Source organism: Xyrauchen texanus, chromosome 19 (assembly GCF_025860055.1).
Source record: "Xyrauchen texanus isolate HMW12.3.18 chromosome 19, RBS_HiC_50CHRs, whole genome shotgun sequence".
Lineage (NCBI taxonomy): Eukaryota > Metazoa > Chordata > Actinopteri > Cypriniformes > Catostomidae > Xyrauchen > Xyrauchen texanus.
The window spans coordinates 6,682,222-6,702,521 of record NC_068294.1 but is presented as its reverse complement, the minus strand read 5'-3'; the positions used below and the strand labels follow the sequence as shown (position 1 = coordinate 6,702,521).

The 20,300-nt window shown below is 40.5% G+C and overlaps 1 protein-coding gene across 1 annotated transcript in view; it reads right to left on the bottom strand.

Moving 5' to 3' along the window:
- kctd8 (potassium channel tetramerization domain containing 8) overlaps positions 1–7,598 on the bottom strand; it is a 42,346-nt gene extending 34,748 nt beyond the window's left edge. Inside the window, exon 1 of the mRNA XM_052150188.1 lies at positions 6,507–7,598. Coding sequence (XP_052006148.1) covers positions 6,507–7,341 — 835 coding nt within the window. The 5' untranslated portion in view covers positions 7,342–7,598. The remainder of the gene's footprint in view (positions 1–6,506) is intronic.
- Positions 7,599–20,300: the final 12,702 nt, after the last annotated feature.

Below are 20,300 nucleotides of genomic sequence, written 5' to 3'. Positions count from 1 at the left end.
CAATGCTCAGAAGCTGGGTTTCCTTCCACTTATTTTTGTTTGCATTTTGGGACATTGTATAAAAAATGCTGGATAGAAATCCCAAAGTGCGAATAAATCTCAAAAATACACTAAAGCATTCACTCACTTGAGGTGGTTAAATGTTTATTTGACAAGAAGACATGCACAAAAGCTATGATGGAAAAACATTTACTGCACATTCAAGCAATTTGTTACTCCACTATTGCTATATTGGGTTGTTTGGGATGCTCAAACAAAAAGAGCAATTCTTCAAGACTTTTTTACAAATCGATCGTTAAAAAAACAATGTTGCTTGATCACTATTTCTGAACATAAGTATATGGTTGTTACATCCATGTCTCTGCATATCAAGCTGGGATGGGTGAAAGTATTTAAACATTGAAAAATTACACACACCAGCTCACTTTATAGGAGAAAGAGAGAGTGAGTGAGTGAGTGAGTGAGTGAGTGAGTGAGTGAGTGAGTGTGTGTGTGTGTGTCTGTCAAATGATTGTAGGTAATTCATAGAGCAGACAGCTTATCTTCATTGGGTATCTTTTAAAACTCAAAACTACAAACAATAATAGACAAATGTGGACACACACACACACACACACACATAGCCTAATTATCCGTGACATGCAGTTGTCGGATTAGCACTTGAAGTTCCATTATCTTTGCTTAAGTCTACCAAAGTGAGATTTTCTTCCTCCAAGACAGTCCTTCTTTTCTTATCAGCATGTTTCCACACTTCTCTACCGGTCCACAAAGCCTTATCTCAGCTTAAACACACAGGCACACGCGCACACAAAAACCCATTAAAACATGCCGAACTGTTTCAAATAGTTTTAATGAGCACACAAATTCAACGGAAGACGTGGCTTCCAGTCAATCACAAATCCATCAAATCAAACTTTTGGTTTGAATGACCACAATCACATCCACTCAGTCAGACCACACACTGCAATGCATTCTAGCTGACACCTTGCAAAGACAGCACTAAACTCACAGTCCCTGCAGTATGAATCCTTCAGCCGAGGGGCTGTAGTTGATTAGTACTTAAGGGGTTAGTGCACCCAGTATGGAAAATGTTGTTCCAGACTCAAATGAATTTATTTCTCTGTGGAACACAAAATTGTAGAATGTCCAGGGCATGATAAGCTCCATAAAAAGCACAATAAAAGTATATATATATTTATACTTAAGTGAAAGTAATTATACTTAAGTGTAACTACTTACTTGATACTTTCTCAAATTTGATTCAATTAAAAGTCCAAATATCTAGACAAAAACATAGTAAAAAAGTATTCACATTAAATTGTACTTAAGTATTAAAAAAGTAAAAAGTAACTTTTTTTCATAGGTAGAATGAAAACAATAGGGGAGATTGTGTGAGAGAGGATGTTGTTAAATTCAATTGGTTAAGTCTCCTTTTCACTATCTCTGACGACTGCTATATTTCTCCCCCAGTGGCATTTGCAACCTGGTCAAAGAATCATTTTATAATAACATTTTTGCAACATGATTTTTATGTGGCCTGTAGTACATAACGCGGCAATTTCCTGGTGGAATGAACACTAGACTAAAACAACACTAGACTAAAACAACACTAGACTAAAACAACAATGACTTTTTATCCCCTTTCACTCAAATCACAAGTATAACGGCAGATTATCAGTTAATAAACACTTACTTTTCTCTCTGTTCCTCACACAATGCTATCTTATGACATAAAAACACTTTTACTATAGTGCATGACTCATTTGAACATTTTGCATTACATAATCAACTACTTTTACAAGCTTGTTTACGTGTGATCTTTTGTGCAAATTGTGAGGTAGCTCAACTGATAAAGTGTTGCATATCAGAATCAGAATGAGCTTTATTGCCAAGTGTTCTCACGTACACAATTGCAGAGATTGTAGAAACAAGTGCATAGAGAACATTACAGTGAGGCACAGAATATAAAATAAGGTAAAAGTATAAATAGACAGACTCAAAGATGGCCGAGTAAAACAGTGTCAGCAGTTCCTGTGGCAGGTTGAACTTCCTCAGCTGGTGACGGAAGTGCAACCTCTGCTGGGCCTTCTTCACAATGGAGTCTATGTGGGTGTCCCACTTCAGGTCCTCGGAGATGGTAGAGCCCAGGAACCTGAATGGCTCCACTGTTCTGGGGTGTCGTACGTGGGGGAAAAGAGTGACTGAGTTCATAGGGCCCTGGCATGTGAGGGGCCCTCGAATCCTGAAATTATTATTACTATTATTATTTCACAATTGTGAAATTGCACGTATACCACATCTGTGCTTCTTCTCTGGTTTTATAGTCATACAAATCAAATGTATGATTTCAAAATAACCAAATACAAAATAATTAAAAAAGATTTGAAGAAAGCTAGTAATGTTGTTTTGTAAATTATTTTGTGAAGTTAAAAACTTAAAAAGATTATAAAATTTATAATAAATATTTAGTGTTAAGTTGTCATTCATTCCATTATTTTTATTATCATTATTATCATCATTATCATTGCTAGTTTTATAGTTTTAATTATAGTTGCCTAACAACAACAATAACAACAACAATAATAATTCAGCAAATAGAGAGTAGAAATTCAAGGATAAGATTTAAATATGACATGTACACATTTAATTACAAAAGCATTTTCTTTTATATATATTTATACTGTATATATATATATTTGCAACGTGAATGATCATTTGTGACTTCATAACTGTCCAATCTGTAGAAGTAGCAGACATTTGTAATAAAGTTTAGGACAAAAACCGTCAGTATTTTCACTTTGTGCTCATAGTTTTGAATGAATACGTCATATTCATTCGGGCGGTCAAATATGGTCTAGTCGCACAAATATTTCAACGGATCCAAAGCTCAAATCAGATCTGAAATCCTCTGTCCTCTATTACTTCAGTCCAGTAATATGAAAGAAAATGATCAGAAAGAAAAGAGTACTTTTTAAATACATTTAAATAAACTATTTAAATAAATACATTTAAATAAAATTGTAAGGAGGAAAAGTACTATTATTTCTTTGAAAATGTAATTAAGTAAAAGTACAATTATTCCATTTAAATTGCACTTGAGTAAAATCCAAATCCCCCAAAATAATAATTAAGCATAATACTTAAGTATTTTTACTCAATTACTTTACACTCCTGCATGCAAAATAACAAAAGTGGTTCACTACATGTATTGCGACCGTTCTGACATCAAATGTCCACTCTGTGGTGCTAAAAAAATAAATAAAAATGATCTCAAGGTTTTTAAGGTTAATAGTTTATCGAGTTTTAAATCAACAAAACCAATCTCCCTACCCTAAACCTTACACCTAAACCTAACCGACAGTGCTACAAAAGCAAATGTGAGAAACACAATTACTGAAGCAACCTGTCAGTGTTTTGATCTTGTTGTTCCTCGTGTTGTATTACGTATTATTATTTATTTCACCTGTGCCTCGTTTTCTGAGATGTATTTAAGTTGCTGTTTTTTGTTCACTCATTGCTCAGTTTTTGTGAGTTCATGTTCTGTTCTCTGTGTCTCACTGCCTCTCTTGCTGGAATGCTTTGTTTTCGGATTTACTTTTGGGATTACCTTTTGTTCTTTGGATTTTTTTTTTTGGAAATCCTTTTGGATTTAACACAGCTGATGAACTTTGTTTTTCTAACTTAGATTTACTTTTGGAATCGCTACTGAACTATCATTTGGATTTATTAAAGACTTGTTTGTTTTATGCCTAACTTCCTGTGTTCTTTGCAACTGGGTCCATCCATCCCATTCCTCCTGAGCTCAGTTCCCTCAACATTGTGTTACCCCTGATCCTGATACAACCACATAATCTTTGAGGGCTTCTATGACACTTTCGGCTTACATGTCATATACTTGCATTGCAAGTGCAACACTCTTGCAATGAGCTACCACAATTTTATCATACTCAAACAAGCTTGTAAATGTAGTTGGTTATGTAATGTAAACAATCAAATGTAAGTCATGCACTATAGTAAAAGTGTTAAGATGTCATAAGATAGCAGTGTGTGTGAGGAACAGGACGAAACGTAAGATATGAACTGATAATCTGCCATTTTACTCGTGATTTGTGTGAAAGTTAATAAAAGTCACTGTTGTTGTAGTGCCTCTTGTGTTCAATTTTGCCAGGAAACTGCTGTGATACGTACAACGAAGCACATAAAAATGATTTTGCAAAGATGTGGGTATAGTAACGTGATTCTGTGAGATCTGTTTTGAAATATGTTTTTGTTATAATTCAATAAAACTCTCCCCCTCCAAAGTTTTTAAATCTCATTCATGCACTCGTTTCAATATGCATTGTGGTAGGTTTGAACTGATAACAGTGAATAGTCAATCAGTAATGCCAACTCTGATTTTCATTGGGTAATAAGGAAGCATTGATCTCAAAGACGTTTTTGTGATTGGACAGAAATGGTGTGTGAGATTCTGGTGTAGTATCCTCTCTCTATTCAGTATGTCAGGCCTGAGGCATACAGTGCTTTGTCCCAGTTATGACACACATTTACATGTACTGCATTGAATTACAGCATCAAAGTCTGAATATATTGAAGAGGACTGTGTGTGTGTGTGTGTTTAAATGGGTGGTTATTGAAAAAGGAAAAGGAAAAAGGAGAAAAAGACTGTAGTGATAGAGATTTGATGAGATGCGCTACAGGAGCGACATGGGATTGCAGAAGAATAGCTGAAGGGAGGAAAAGACTGAAAGTGTAAGAGAGAGAGATTAGGGTAGATCTTGGGGTCTAAAGGTCACTACGTGTACCCAAGGGCGTAGATTCCAGGGGGGATTTGGGGAGGTACCCCCATCGTCAAAACAAGCAAGTAGTACCATGAGCAATGGCAATGCTTCACGCTGCATCAACCCACCAATGGCTTTGCTTAGAATTGTCTCTGCATATTTAGCTGGGATATGAGAAAGAAAAATATTGAACACTTTAGTGCTTAACAGTGCAAATCTAGTTAAAGAAAATTAAAAAGTTTGTTGATTTGTCAACGATAACAAAGATGAGACAAATGACGATATTCAAATGATTGAATATGAATTAAGTTACAAGTAAAATGCATAACTTAAACTTTAAATAGGCAGTTTCATTACAAATGTACACGTAATACAATATCCTAAACTGTCAAAATGTGAGGAATCACTTTTCTTCTAACAAGTACTGTAACTAATATGTCTAAGGAGTCATTTACAGGAGGGATGGGTAGGACATGTCCCAAACCACATTTTGCCTTTGCCAATTTTGTCCCCACCACTTTTTGAAATCCCATTTAATTTGTGTATGTTATAATAAGTGCCGGTCCAGCACTGAAGTTTGTTATTTTAATGTTATAATGAATGCTTGCCCAGCTGTTATCAGTGGTGTTGTCTCACTGGGCTGTTGCGCAGTTCACGCCCCTTTCCAGATAAAACACAAAGGGAAAAACATAAACAGATGTGTCTTCGCTCATGATATACACTGACTGAGCACTTTATTGGGAACACTATGGTCCTACTAAAGTGCCTGACATGGTCTTTTGCTGTTGTAGCACATCAGCCTCACTGTTCGACATGTTGTGCATTCTGAGATGTTATTCTGTTCACTACAATTCTACAGAGTGGTGATCTGAGTTACCGTAGCATTTCTGTCAGCTTGAACCAGTCTGGCCATTTTCTGTTGACCTCTCTCATCAACAAGGTGTTTCTGTCTACAAAACTGCCACTCACTGGATGTTTTTTGTTTTTGGCACCATTCTCAGTAAATTCTAGAGACTGTTGTACATGAAAATCCCAGAAGATCAGCAGTTACAGAAATACTCAAACCAGTCCATCTGACACCAACAATCATGCCACGCTCCAAATCACTGAGATCCCATTTTTTTGTCCATTCTGATGGTTGATGTGAACATAAACTGAAGCTCCTGACCCATATCTGCATGATTTTATGCACTGCACTGCTGCCACACGATTGGCTGATTAGATAATCGCATGAATATATTGGTGTACAGGTGTTCCTAATAAAGTGCTCAGTGAGTGTACATTCACTGACGTACAGATGCAATATTTGTTTATTAAAACAGTAAAAGATAATTTGACACTATCTGCACAAAATGGAAATGATATTAATGAGTTTCGCCACCTTATGACTTATGATACATTTCAAAAGTAACCCTCCCATCCCTGGGTATTAAGCATAATAATCTTTATTATTTTTAATACATGTTTAAGTAATTGTGAGTAAGTGTTCAATATTCAATATTTGGATATAAAATTGTGCCATTTTAGTCAGAATGAAATTGACTGAAATTAATGAATATGACATGACTAAATACTGAATAAATTTAAACTGCATTTTCAACAAAAGACAAAATAAAAAACTGTTAAAATTAACATGGAGTGAAACATGTATACCTTGGGGAATAGGTGGGCAACTAAATGGAAAATAAAAAGCAGAGCAGAAATGAAAAGAATGCAAGGGCTACTTACTGAAGAAGATGTACTCTGTGTAGCTACTCCAGATCTTGTCATCTCTGTACTGGTTAACAAATGCAGCTGTTCCAGTCGAGTTGCAGGCCACCATCTGGAACCCTGCCTCGCTCAGCCTGTCAAACGCTTGCTCCAGGTAGGTGAATTTTAGGTAGAAGCGTGAGGTGTATTTCTCCGGTGGACGGTCTGGATCTCGACTCTCATTCAACGTTTCCCCAAACACCTCTTTTGCCAGAGCGATACGGCCACAGACCATGATCCGTGCCACACGCCGAAACTTAGCATCAGTTTGGTTATCCCTCACCATCGTATACGACCCCCGATAACCAATCGTAATGAACCCTGACCTCTTGTCTTGGGAAAAAGAAGAAGTTCCGTAGTTGGTGGCACTGTTTCCCGTTCGAGTCACCAACTCACTACTCTGAGAACTTTCCTCAATATCACTTTGGCAGCCCTCATCGTTAAGCGATCCTTGTTTGGCGACACGTGGGCCGAGAATTCTCAGTAGCTCCCCCAACTGGAAGTGTTCGGCTTCGCGCTGAAGACGTTCCCGCTCTGGGAAGTGTTCTGGTAGCACCAGCTGGCGGTCTCTAAGGAAGTCCAGCACATATCGGAACAGGAAGCCATCGCGGTCGATGAAGAAGCGTCCTCGGCTGTCGCGGGGAAGTTCCTGTGGGGTGTAGCGGGTGAACATGGTGTAGAGGGTGGTGTCAGGTACGCTGACCAAGGTGGAACGTTTGGTGACATACACCTGGCCACCAACATTGAGTTCCATGACCTCTGGGTATGGACTGGACACCTCACTGATAGGGAGTACAGTTTCCTTCATGGCCATAGTTCAAATACAAAGACGCGACAACGAAACACAAGGCAATACAAAGAGAGAGGCGATTCTGGAAAGAGGACAACAAGACCTCAAAAAGAAGGAAGGAATGAATCCATAGAGGTCCAGGAGTGGTGGATCAGTCAGTCAGGGCTTCATCACCAAAGAGCTGCCAAAGTTTAAGAGAGGACTACATCGCTGCTGGAGAATGAGAGAGGGACAGAGAGAAAAAGAGGAGTAAGAGAAAGAGAAGAGAGGGACAGAGTGCTATCAAGTTTCCTCAGCTGCAGTTCCTCAGTTGATGAAGAGAGCTGTGGAGTATGAGATGGAGACTTAGGGACAGGGAGAGAGAGAGAGAGAGAGAGAGAAAGGGTGGGTGTGAAAGAGGAGGAACGCCACACGGAGGCTCGCATCATTTGAACTCACATCAAGTTCTAAGGGATGCCATAGTGACATCATCTACAGAATGAGAAAGGGAGTGGAGGTGTAGCCACATGGCCCTGCCTTTTAAAGAGACATACTTAATTCACACACTCGTACAAGATCAGCATCTCGAAAATGAATTCCCCTCAAAGGATATGATCACAATGTAATATAATTAAGGATTATGGGCATTGATGTTTATGAATCCATAAATAAAATGAGAAGTCAACTACATGTTTTGTTTTTTCTTTTTGAGTGTCTTGCAGTTATATTGTGTATGTACTGTATGCTGTTGTGTAGAATAATGGTCTCTCTAAATGACTCTCTGGTGTTATTGAGTTGAAATCCATTGTCTGCATATTGTGGCACGGTGAATAATGAACAGGCACACAATGTTGATTATGTGGAATAAACGCAGATTAGCTGTAATTCTCACATTATCTCAGCCAAACCATTAAGAGTGAGAGAGTGAGAGAGAGAGAGAGAGAGAGAGAGAGAGAGAGAGAGAGAGCATTGCATTAAACATGCAGTAGACTGTAGCTCCATCTAGGGGCCATTTAACATTCGTCAGGTTGAACATTCATAAAATCAGGGAAATTTAAATGTTTTACATTTAATACTAATTTAATTGTACATTTAGTTCGTATTGTTAAATAATTTCAATAAAATTTGTGGCATAATATTGATTACCACAAAAATGTATTTTGGTTCATCCCAAAAAAAAAAGAAGGAAAAATCGGGTTCCTGTGAGGCACTTACAATGGAAGTGAATGGGGTAATCCGTAAACATTAAAATTCTCACGGTTTCAAAAGTATAGACACAAGACATAAACAATAAGAATGTTAACATGATTTTAACATGACCTCTGTGTAAAGTTATGTCCATTATTTAAAACTGTGTTGCCATGATGACACAACGCAGGTAAAATATACACAGCAAAATAAATAATATAAGTGCTTTTATAAAATGATAAGCAGGGCCGTTTCTAGGCATAGTTGAACTAGGCAGTCGACTAGGGTGCCATCTGCTGTGGGGCGGGGGGCGCCAAAGAGGATGGTACAGCCATGCACCCCAAACCACTGCCTTTTCATGAGAATGAACGATGATAATGTCAACACACAACTATTTATCACTGTCATTCTGAGTACACTGTCCTACCTGAGGAACAATATGTATCCTCAAGGGATACAGGGACGCTATTTCTCTGTACTAATGGACGAATGGACACAATGAGTAATTACCCTGATCCTTAGTAGGCCTACTACAGCCTCAGAGGGGACCATATACTGCTTCAACTGTCATTGAATTGACCGGTTGATCTGCTCAATTGTATGTGATTCTCATGCTATTTCTGACAATACTATACTGTGTGTGATTTACCGTTACATGCCATTACACACAAACAAAGAGTGAATAAATAGTGACGTTTTAATGCATATTTACCTGATATTTTTGGTCAAATAAATGGCTTTATTACAGAGTAATTTGATTGACTGCTGTAGAGACTGTAATTCAGAATTGAACCAAACGATTATCACAGTCACTTGAAAAGAGAAAAGAGTCATTTGATGGCGATTACACACCTGATCAGCCAAACTCATCATACAAAATTAGATTTTATAACTCCTTCTGTGCAATGGAGCGGTTTTCATTTGTATGCCCACTTTGCGTAGGTTTAGTACGTAATGTATAGAACTGATGCTAAATTAATTTACAAATAAAATTGAAACTGTCCCATCTCCACAATGCGCATTGTCATGTTTTTTTTAACCGTGGTGTATCGTACCATGATAAACCATTACACCCCTAGTATACAGTAAAATTTAAGAGTAGAGAGCAACACAAAACCCTCTCACTAGAAATTAAACTTTGTTTGGAAAAGACATGATAGAGAATGTAAACCCACCCAGAAGCGACAGAGGAGATGTTCTCAGTACCCTTTTGCATTCCAAATAACGAAGGCAGTTTTCGCCAAATCGTGGATCTGAGAAGACTGAACAAAGCACTAAAATACCTATAGTTTCTCATGCTGCGAATTTCAAATGTCCTTCGCGCAGTCAAGCCACAAGACTGGTTCACCAAGGTAAAAGACACACTCTTCCGCATTCCCATTGCACCTCATCACTGTCATTTTCCTCATTTTCATTTTGAACAAAAAACTTCTAATTAAAAGTTCCCTCGGGATTGTTTTTGGCTCCAAGGATGCAGACACCCGTTAGTGGCGATTATACACAATATAGAAGTAGTTCAATTGATCAGGAATATGTACAGAACAGCAAACGTGAATCTGTTTGTGAGCAGTCAGTCAACACGCGGTCTGAAATCGTTCTCGCAGAACATGGAAATAGGTTTGCTTGGGTAGGATGCGATAGCTCACAGCTGGCCGAGCCGACTCCTATATCCATATCCTTCATTTTTGTTGATATGGATTTGTCTGGCCCTTGGGGTTGATAGCAGATTTTTGATCAGTTTGCTTCAGAGGTGAAGGACCTCTGTAAAATCTGTAAAAACAAAAACTAAGGTAGTAAAACAATGGTCTTCTCAAGGAATCGGTGCACTCAAGGACTGTTTTGATAATACAGACTGGTCTGTTTTTAAAGAGTCATGTTGTGATCTTAATGAATTTACTGAGGTGGTTAATGCCTATATTAACTTTGTTGAAAATGTATGTGTGCCTACAAAGTCAGTGATTGTGTACAGTAATAATAAGCCGTGGTTTAGTAGAGAGATAAAACATCTATGGAAAAATAAACATAATGCCTATAAGAGTGGGGATAGGGATCTATATAAGGTGGCTAAATATGACTTTGAGGCAGCTGCTCATAAGGCCAAGGCTGACTATAGGCACAAGTTGGAAAGCAAACTACAGGTTAATGACAATAGAGGGGTATGGGAGGGTCTGAGGCAGATTACTAACTATACTAGTACAGCGCCAGTGGTCAGTGATGATTCTAAGCTGCCTGACAGTCTTAATGAGTTTTACTGTCGCTTTGACAGAAATTATGTTGACGACATCACACAATCGATGAACATCAAAACCCCCAGCCCTCCTTTTGTAATAGAGGTGGATGAGGTTAGGCTTTTATTACGAAAGCAGAACTGCAGGAAAGCTGCAGGTCCTGACCTCGTATCCCCTGCCACTATCAAACATTGTGCAGATGAATTAGCCCCAGTTCTCACAGACATATTTAACTGGTCCTTGAGGGAATGTACTGTTCCCCAATGTTTTAAGTCCGCTGTCATAATTCCTGTGCCCAAAAAACCCAATATAAGTTGCCTGAACGACTACCGACCTGTAGCACTAACATCTGTTATAATGAAAATCTTTGAGAGAATAGTTTGTAATCATCTGTCCAGTGTGGTCAGGCTCGACCACTTTCAATTTGCCTATAGGGCAAACAGGTCTGTTGAGGACTCTGTATCCCTATGTCTCCATTCCATTCTACAGCACCTGGAGGTCAAAGACAATCATGCAAAGATCCTTTTTATAGATTATAGCTCTGCTTTTAACACAATTTTACGCAAACTTTTTCTGAAACTCCAACAAATCGGGGTCCATAATTCTTTATGTTACTGGATCTGGGATTTTCTGGTGCAGAGAACACAAGTGGTAAAAATAGGCAATAACATCTCTAATGTTAAGCATATTAACACTGGAGCCCCTCAGGGGTGTGTTTTTTCACCTCTTTTATATTCAATATACACAGATGATTGCACATCACACACTGAATCTGTTAAAATGTTTAAATTTGCAGATGATACAACAATAGTGGGGCTCATTTCTGGGGATGACGATGTTGCCTATAGGAAAGAGGTCCTCGCACTGATTGAATGGTGTTCCAACCACAATTTAGAGTTAAATGTCTCCAAAACTAAGGAGCTAGTGGTTGACTTCCGTAGAAGGGGGAAGTTGTCCCAGCCCCTGTACATTAATGGGGAGGTGGTGGAGCGGGTGGACAGTTTTAGGTTTTTAGGTACTACGATATCATTATCTTTAAAATGGGATGATAACATAACTACCATTACTAAAAAAGCCCATCAGAGGCTTTTTTTCCTTCGACAGCTGAGGAAATTTGGAGTGGCTTGCAAGGGTACCTTGCAGTTCTACCAGGCTGCCATTGAGAGTGTCCTTACTTTTTCTATTACTGTCTGGTATGGCAACTCTACTGTCCAGCAGAGGTCTCAGCTAGACAGGATAGTGAATACAGCCTCAAAAATCATTGGCTGCAAACTCTCCCCAATCTGTGAGATCTACGAGGCCCGTATTCGTCGCAAAGCCTTAGAATCCTACAAGATGACACTCACCCTGCCAACTCCCTTTTCTCCATACTTCCATCAGGAAGAAGGTTAAGAGCTATTAAGACAAAAACCTCCCGCTTCCTCAATAGTACATATTGCAGAGCTATAAAATCTCTTAACAGCCCTCAACCCATGAACCAATCACTTATGGAAAAAAGGCTCTCTTAACGAGTCTGCAGTATTTGCATATTTTTGCATTATTGGCACTCATTTTTTTATAGTGTTTTATTATACTTTTTATATATTTTATGACAACCATCAGTGTTTTTTATCGATTCTATCTATCTATTGTAGAGTTGTGGATTTGCGCTCTGTATTCATATGTAATTGTCACTCCATCTGACATCAGCCACTATAGTATCCTGGACTGTCATCCAAGTACGTGGTGAGCGGTGTGTTCCTTTTACTTTTATCTGTCTGTGTTAAGTGTCATCCCGTAGGGGATATCGTTGTGTATATAATTGTTCTATGTCTTTGGTTGCATTATGTTGTTATGAGCACACTGAAGCAAATCCCTAACAACTTGTACTGATTTGTATGGCAATAAAGTATTGAATCTGAATCTAATTTCTCAGTCGTATGCTGACCATGAATTAATTCCCCAAACTTGATCTGTATCAAACATTTTAGATTTACTGCAGAGTTCATAAATGTTGGGCTAATTTTACTCTACAAATAAAGTATATGTGTCTGCGTTATCAGCACACAGAGTTCTCATAGATGGCTGTTCTGCAGAACATGTTAGTGAGCCACATGCTCTTTCAGTGGCTCCGCTATGCTCACAGTGGGGTCCTGAGGATTTAAGAGTAACAATGTGGCCAAACCTGGCCTTTTTACCTAAGGTTTTGTTGAGCCAGTACGTTAATGCGGCACTTATATTGCCGTCATTCGACTCTGGTGACCACAGGGTGAGCCAAGAGCTTTGTACAACAGTTGCATGGCAGACTACGGTTTTGCCGACTGTTAGTCAGGTGAAATCACTCTATCATTCTGATTGGATCATAAGAGAAGACTGATTGCTATAAAAGGAGGGAAGAAATGCTTCCAATCATTGTGTTCTTGTTAGCAAAGTTACCTCTAAAGAAAGACCTTTAGCCATCATCGCTTTGCATCAAAATTAACTCACATGCAAGAAAATTGCTGCAAAGAATATTGAACCTGAAAGAACATTTACCAGATCATCAAGAACTTCAAGGATAGAGGTTCAACTGCAGTGAAGAAGGCTTCAGGACGTCCCAGAGTGTCCAGCAAACCAATCAAGGAATACAACTACAAAGATATTTCCTTGCTGTAAAAGAAAATAGTACTGTGTAGTTTACATTTCCTTAAAAGTTTAGTGAGAACTACCAAATCAAAATTATATACAGATTTTTTATTAGTTGTTTATTCATTGTTTACTCTATTCCTGCATTTAAATGTCAAAGGACATTTGCTTTTTTTAGAAGAAAATTGTACTCTGTATTTTAGTGTAAAGTTAATAACTCTAAAGGCAGCTTTATTAAACTGAAAAACAAACAAGTAAACTCGGAGCAAAAGGAAATGCAAAACACAGGGAACCTGGGACAGAAACATTCATACATGCAAGAACTGACACTGGAAACAGGGAAACCAAGGGCTTAAATACACAAGGGAACAAACAAGGGAACAAGGAACACATGGGGAAACAATCAGGGAATGAGAAATAATCAGGGAGAACCAATCAAGGAATAAAACTACAAAGGACGGCAAAACTAACAGGAAACAGGAACTAAACAAGAATTTCAACGTAAAAGAACAAAAACAAAAGACAACAGGGAATTTGACATATACAAATAAAATCCATGATTGAAGTAAGAGCTTGCATACTTTATTAGACATGTTTGAATAAATAAACAAGTCACTTCCTAGAAGTAATCAGTTTTAATTTTTTAAAATGTAATTAGCCTTATACAGCATTAAACTAACCAGCTGCAGATAAAGAACTATTGCCAAAAAAGAAAGAAGAAGACTTGACTTTGACTTGTGACCAAAGACTTGACTTGGACTCTACCACAGGTACTTGTAAGCATGTCTGAATATAATTGTTTTAGTTTTCATATACTGTACAAAAATAGAGATTTTTCTGCATTACAGTAATGAAAAATTGGGGAGTGTCTCATGGCAGTGTTTTTGGGCAGAATTGTGAGAGGGCCCACTCCCTTGGATGAAAAGCAACCCCACACATGGATGGTCTCGGGATGCTTCACTTTTGGCAAGACACAGGACTCATGGTAGCGTTCACCTTTTCAATGAACACTACCATCGATTTTCCAAATGTCCCAAACAGTCGGAATGGGGCTTCATCAGAGAAAATATCTTTGCACCAGTTTTCTGCTGTCCAATCCTTGTACTTCCTGCAGAATTTCAGTCTGTCCTTCATATTTTCTTGAAGAGAAGTGGCTTCTTTGCTGCCCTTCTTGACACCAGGCCATTGTCCAAAAGTCTGCCTCATTGTGCGTGCAGATGCACTCACACCAACCTGCTGCCAATTTTGAGCAAGCTCTGCACTGCACTGGTGATGACACAATTCTTTAGCTGACTCCTCAGGAGGAGATGGTCCTGGCGCTTGCTGGACACACTGTGACATCCTGAAGCCTTCTTCGCTGCAGTTGAATCTCTCCTTGAAGTTCTTGATGATCCGGTAAATGGTTCTTTCAGGTTCAATATTCTTTGCAGCAATTTCCTTGCATTTGAGGCCATTTTGATGCAAAGCCATGATGGCTGCACGTCTTTATTTAGAGGTAAATTATGAGAGTATCATTATTTTTGTATGAACTATTCCTTTAATAGACATGCTGCTCTGGTTTGTCATTTATATTAATCATAGAAAAAGAACAAGAAATGAGAAAACCACACTTTTATTGGATTATTTTATTGGCTTTAAAAACTATAAATGTATTATAAACTAAAAATTGTGGAGACTATACCAATAATTTAACACATTTTATATTGCATTTCAAATAATATTTCTATTTCTGAACAACTTACATTTTGATACAGTTCACTAACTACTAGGCTTGGGATCATTGCCTTTTTCACGCATAGATAATCGAAAGATTTTCCAGATGATTATCATTATATATTGGGATTTGTTTCAGGTATAACTAGGGCTGTTGTTGCACAATAGTCTTTTTCTTTTCAAACATTTTTCTCAACAAAACTTTGGTAAAGTGTAAGTGGCAGGGTAAATTAAGGGACACCGGTCATGTCTGGCAGATGACATGGCATGTTCTAAAATTAGAAATAATTATTTTCTATGAAAGTACACATACACACACACTGCCAATGCTCTGCGTCAAAATTCTGCAATGTCACGGAGTGCACTCTTACATTTGACCCAAATCATTATCAAAGGACATCGATTATTTACTCTAGCCATCACTGGATGATACGTGTTACACATATATCTTTCATAGAGCCTACACAATGTATTTTCAGTTACAAGTATGTTGTTTTGAGGTTTGATAGCTTGAATGAAAGACCTGTTTACATTTACATTTAGTCCTTAAGCAGACGCTTTTATCCAAAGTGACTTACAAATGAGAAAATAGCATGCAATTTGTCATGCAAAGTTCAACATATGCTGTGTTGTATAGCCAAGATTTCAAGATGGTTGGAGTAGTATAGGCTCTAGCGAAAAAGAAAGAGACAGAGAAAGATTTTTTTTTTTCTTTTTTTTTCTTTTGGTACAGTTAAGTCCAAGTTCAATAAATACAAGTCAGTGCTGTTTCATTATGTTATTATATGTCTATTAATTAATGGGGCCCCCGCGGGCATGTTGGCACCTTATGGCCTGTAGGGCTGGCCAGCCCTGATCACTACTATCATAGGTTATTTATACTTGTATAGCAGCAGGCCAGCCTCAAAGCTCTCGGTGCTCCCTATGGCCATTGCACTCCTGCCACCAACTGAGAATAAAAGAAAGTCATACAGGTTTAGAGGGACATTGGGGTGAGTAAAAGATGATAGAATTTGAATTTTTGAGTGAACTTTTCCTTTAAGGAGCTATTCACACTGGACAATTTCTTGTATTAAAACAGTTTTACCGATGGAAAAAGAAACGTACGTAAACTCCCATAAAATACTGCTAATATAAAAACACAGTATGCTTACCCAAATGTATACGTAAATAGTCCTTAAAAGGGTCATAATGAGGTATTGCATTTTTATTGAACAATAAACACAATAAATACACCACGTAGCCGTGTCAGACGGTCTGGGTCAGCTTCGTGACAGGTTGGAAATCTTCAGCTCGAGGGAGGTGAAAAGTGCTAGTCGCAAGCAGTATACCCGGCCAGTCGGTCTGGACTAACCCGTTTGTTCCTGCTAAGACACGGGACAAGACCGGCTCAACCCGGAGATTGTAGAATCTCGCGAAGGTGTTGGGTGTAGCCCAGCCCGCTGCTCTGCAAATGTCAGCTAGAGAGACGCCACTGGTCAGAGCCCAGGAGGCAGCCATGCTCCTGGTGTAATGGGCTTGTAGCCCAGCAGGGGGCAGCACATGCTGGGTCTGGTAGGCAACAGCTATCATCGATGACCCAGTGGGCGATCCTCTGTTTGGAGACAGCGCTTCCTTTCTGCTGTCCACCAAAGCAGACAAAGAGCTGCTCAGAGATCCTAAAGCTCTGCGTGCGATCCAAATAGATGCACAAAGTGCGCACCGGACACAGCAATGCTAAGGCTGTGTCTGCCTCTTCTTGAGGTAGGGCTTGCAGGTTTACCACCTGGTCCCTGAAAGGGTTCTTGGGAACCTTGGGCACATAGCCCGGTCGGAGTCTCAGGATTACGTGAGAGAAACCCAGACTGAACTCCAGGCAAGTTTCGCTGACAGAGAACGCTTGCAGGTCCCCAACCCTCTTGGTGGAGGTGAGCGCCGTCAGGAGGGCAGACTTCAAGGAGAGTGCCTTCAGCTCTACTGACTCTAGGGGCTGAAAGGGAGCCCCACGCAGGCCTTGCTGGACTACGGAGAGGTTTGGAGGGATTCTGGGAGTGCCAGACGGTGCCCCATCCATGAGAAAGAAGGTCCTTCCTCAGGGGGATTTGCCAGAGAGGGGCTGACGCGAGGAGCATGAGATCCAAGAACCAAGACTGTGTGGGCCAGTAGGGAGCCATTAGGGGGACCAGCTCCTTGCACAGGCATACAGGCCTACTTGCACAGAGTCTGTGCAATTAGGCTCACTGGGGGAACGCATACTTGCATAGTCCAGGTGGCCAGCTGTGTGCCAGTACTTCTATGCCAAGGGGGGCCTCGGTCAGGGTGTACCAGAGCGGGCAATGGGAGGATTCCGGGGAGGCGAACAGGTCTGTGTCTGGCCGTATCATCTCCAAACTAGCTGAACCACCTGAGGGTGGAGTCTCCACTCTCCCTTGGGGGTGACCTGTCACAACAGCGCATCCGCCATGGTGTTGAGGTCACCCGGGATGTGAGTGTCTCACAGCGATTTGAGGTGCTGCTGACTCCAGAGGAGTAGACGGTGGGCTAGTTGTGACATACGAGGGTAGAGTAACCCGCCTTGTCGGTTGATATATGCGACCAGCGGCTTGTTGTCTGTTCGAACCAACACATGCTTGCCCTGGATCAACGGCCAGAACCTCCGCACGGCCAGCAGTATTGCCAGCAACTCGAGGCAGTTTATGTGCCAACTTAGCCGCGGGCCTATCAAGGGGCCAGCGGCCACATGCCCGTTGCATGTGGCGCCCCAGCCTGTCTTGGAGGCGTCGGTTGCAACCACAACATGCCTGGAGACCTGCTCTAGGGGTACCCCTGCCCACAGAAATTCAAGGTCGTTCCAAGGGCTGAAGAGATGGCGACAGATCGGCGAGGTGGCCACGTGATGTGTGCCGTGGCACCATGCCCAGGCTGAGGGACTCAAGTCTGGTGCCAGTGCTGAAGCGGTCTCATATGCATCAACCCGAGCGGTGTGGCCACCAGTTATGTGACTCAGGGACTGAGGAAACTGTTCCTTGGGTATCACAGCTACTTGAGCGTGCGGCAAAATTAAATAAGAAATGAACAAAAGATCAAACAGGACAAAATCATCACACAGATTTGTCAGGAGAGCTCTGTTGAAGATAACTGGGAGGAGTGGTCTTATGTGATGTCAGCTGACTTAATCGTCAAACAGATTTGACAGGAGAGCTCTGATGAAGATAACTGGGAGGTGTGCTCGGACATGACATCGGCTGACATCATCGTCAAACAGATTTATCAGGAGAGCTCCGACGAAGATAAGTGGAAGGAGTGCTCTGAAGTCATTCTTTGCAAAGAGAGGTTTGACAAAGATAATTCAAAGGAGAGCTCTGACGTGTCATCATTTGACGTCATTGTTGAAAATATCTGGAAGGAGAGGTCTGATATGACGTCAGCTGACATCATCGTTTGGGAAGAGAGGTGTGACGATGATAATTTAGAGGGGGGCCTAATGTGACATCGGCTGACATCATTGTTGAACAGCTTTGGATGGAGAGTTCTGACGTGATGTCGGTTGACTTAATCATTTGGAAAGAGAGGTTTGAAGATAGTTTTGGGGGAGCTCTGACGTTTTATCAGTTGATGTCATCTTCTGAGATAGATAATTCGGAAAGCTCTGATGTGATGTCGGCAAAAGAGCAGAGCACTACAACTTCCACACAGACCTCTGTCCACTGTGAGAAGAACTGTCAAGCCAACAAACTCAAAGGGGATCCAGAAATTGGCCTCGTTGCATTGGGCATTTTGGACCCTGGCCCTCTCTGACAGTGGAAGTGACAAGTAACCTGTGGAAGAAAAATCTTCAGTCGTCTTCTTTGGGACCCAGCCTCACAAATATTGTGGGAACAGCAATGACCACCCCAATAATCTGGTCTATCATCGGTCTTTAAGCCTTGACATGGCTGAAGTGGTGATGGTCTCGACCTGTATCCTTGTGCATTATCTGCAACAATTTTGCCACAAATATATGTTTATTTAAATTAGTTTTTTGCTGTATCCCAGACAAGGCTGTGCAACAATAAACTATTTTGTACAAAACAATGTGTGTAAACAAAATGAAAATGTAAGGTGCAACAACAACAAATGGTGCAAGTGTTTTTGTGTGCAATAAATAAATGGTTACACTAAACTGCCAGAACTCTTTCAAGGAGTGAGAAACCACTCCAAACGATTCAGTGTGTGAATGAGATTTCTGAATGATTCATAACTCGAGATTAATCACGAATGATTCTGGAACTGATTCAGACCATTGTCCTAAAGCATATTACCAATTCAATTTAAAGAACCTTATCTAATCAATTGTCTAATTTGCGAATTGGACATTGCTTGTTCTGATGGAAAATATAGAAAGCATAACGTGATTGATGACATCCTGTCAGGGAAATTTTAGCACTTGATAAATTTGCTTTATACAGTTTTGTTATATTAGAACGTGCTGTAATATCAGAAATATTTGACAAAGAAATATAGGAGCTGTGTTAACGTCTAGGTTACGTATGTAACCTCCGTTCCCCGATGGAGGGAACGAGACGTTGCGTCTAAGAAGCGACACTAGGGGTCTCTCTTGAGCGCCGATATTCACCTCTGGACTATGAAAAAAGGCCAATGAGAGTTGGCAACCAGTATTCGCATGTCCCGCCCCTGGACATACGGGTATTTAAGCGCCGCAAATACGGGAGTTCATTCAGGATTTTTCTGAGGAGCCGGAAATGGTCCGGCCAAAACAGTGGCTCGGCTCAGCGACGTGGCAGGGGAGACACAACGTCTCGTTCCCTCCATCGGGGAACGGAGGTTACATACGTAACCTAGACGTTCCCCTTCTGTCGCTCTCTCCACGTTGTGTCAGAGAAGCGACACTAGGGGTCCACTTATAAAAGTGCCATGCGCTGAGCCATGTACGTGAACTGCTGATACAGGAGCGAGCAGGTATTCTTACGTGCAGGACGACCAACTGTATCAGGCTGCACGTACCCTTCCCCAATGCCCCATTTAAGCCATCAGGATTCCTTATCGTTACCCTGGAGGGGGGAACAAGGTGCTGGCCGCCAACCTGGGAACGGGCCAAGCCTGGCCAGGCCTCTTTTCTCTCTATGTTTCTGGCATAGAGCAACTAAGGCCGGGGCCCTTACACGCATTGAGGGAAGGGGGTCTTAGCCCTTTTTCAGGGCGGAGAAGACCCTGCGGAGGCCATGCCTACCCGAGAGGGGAGGCAAGTTTAAGTGGCAAAACCATCAGAGGCCTGACTTAGGGCCTATGTGG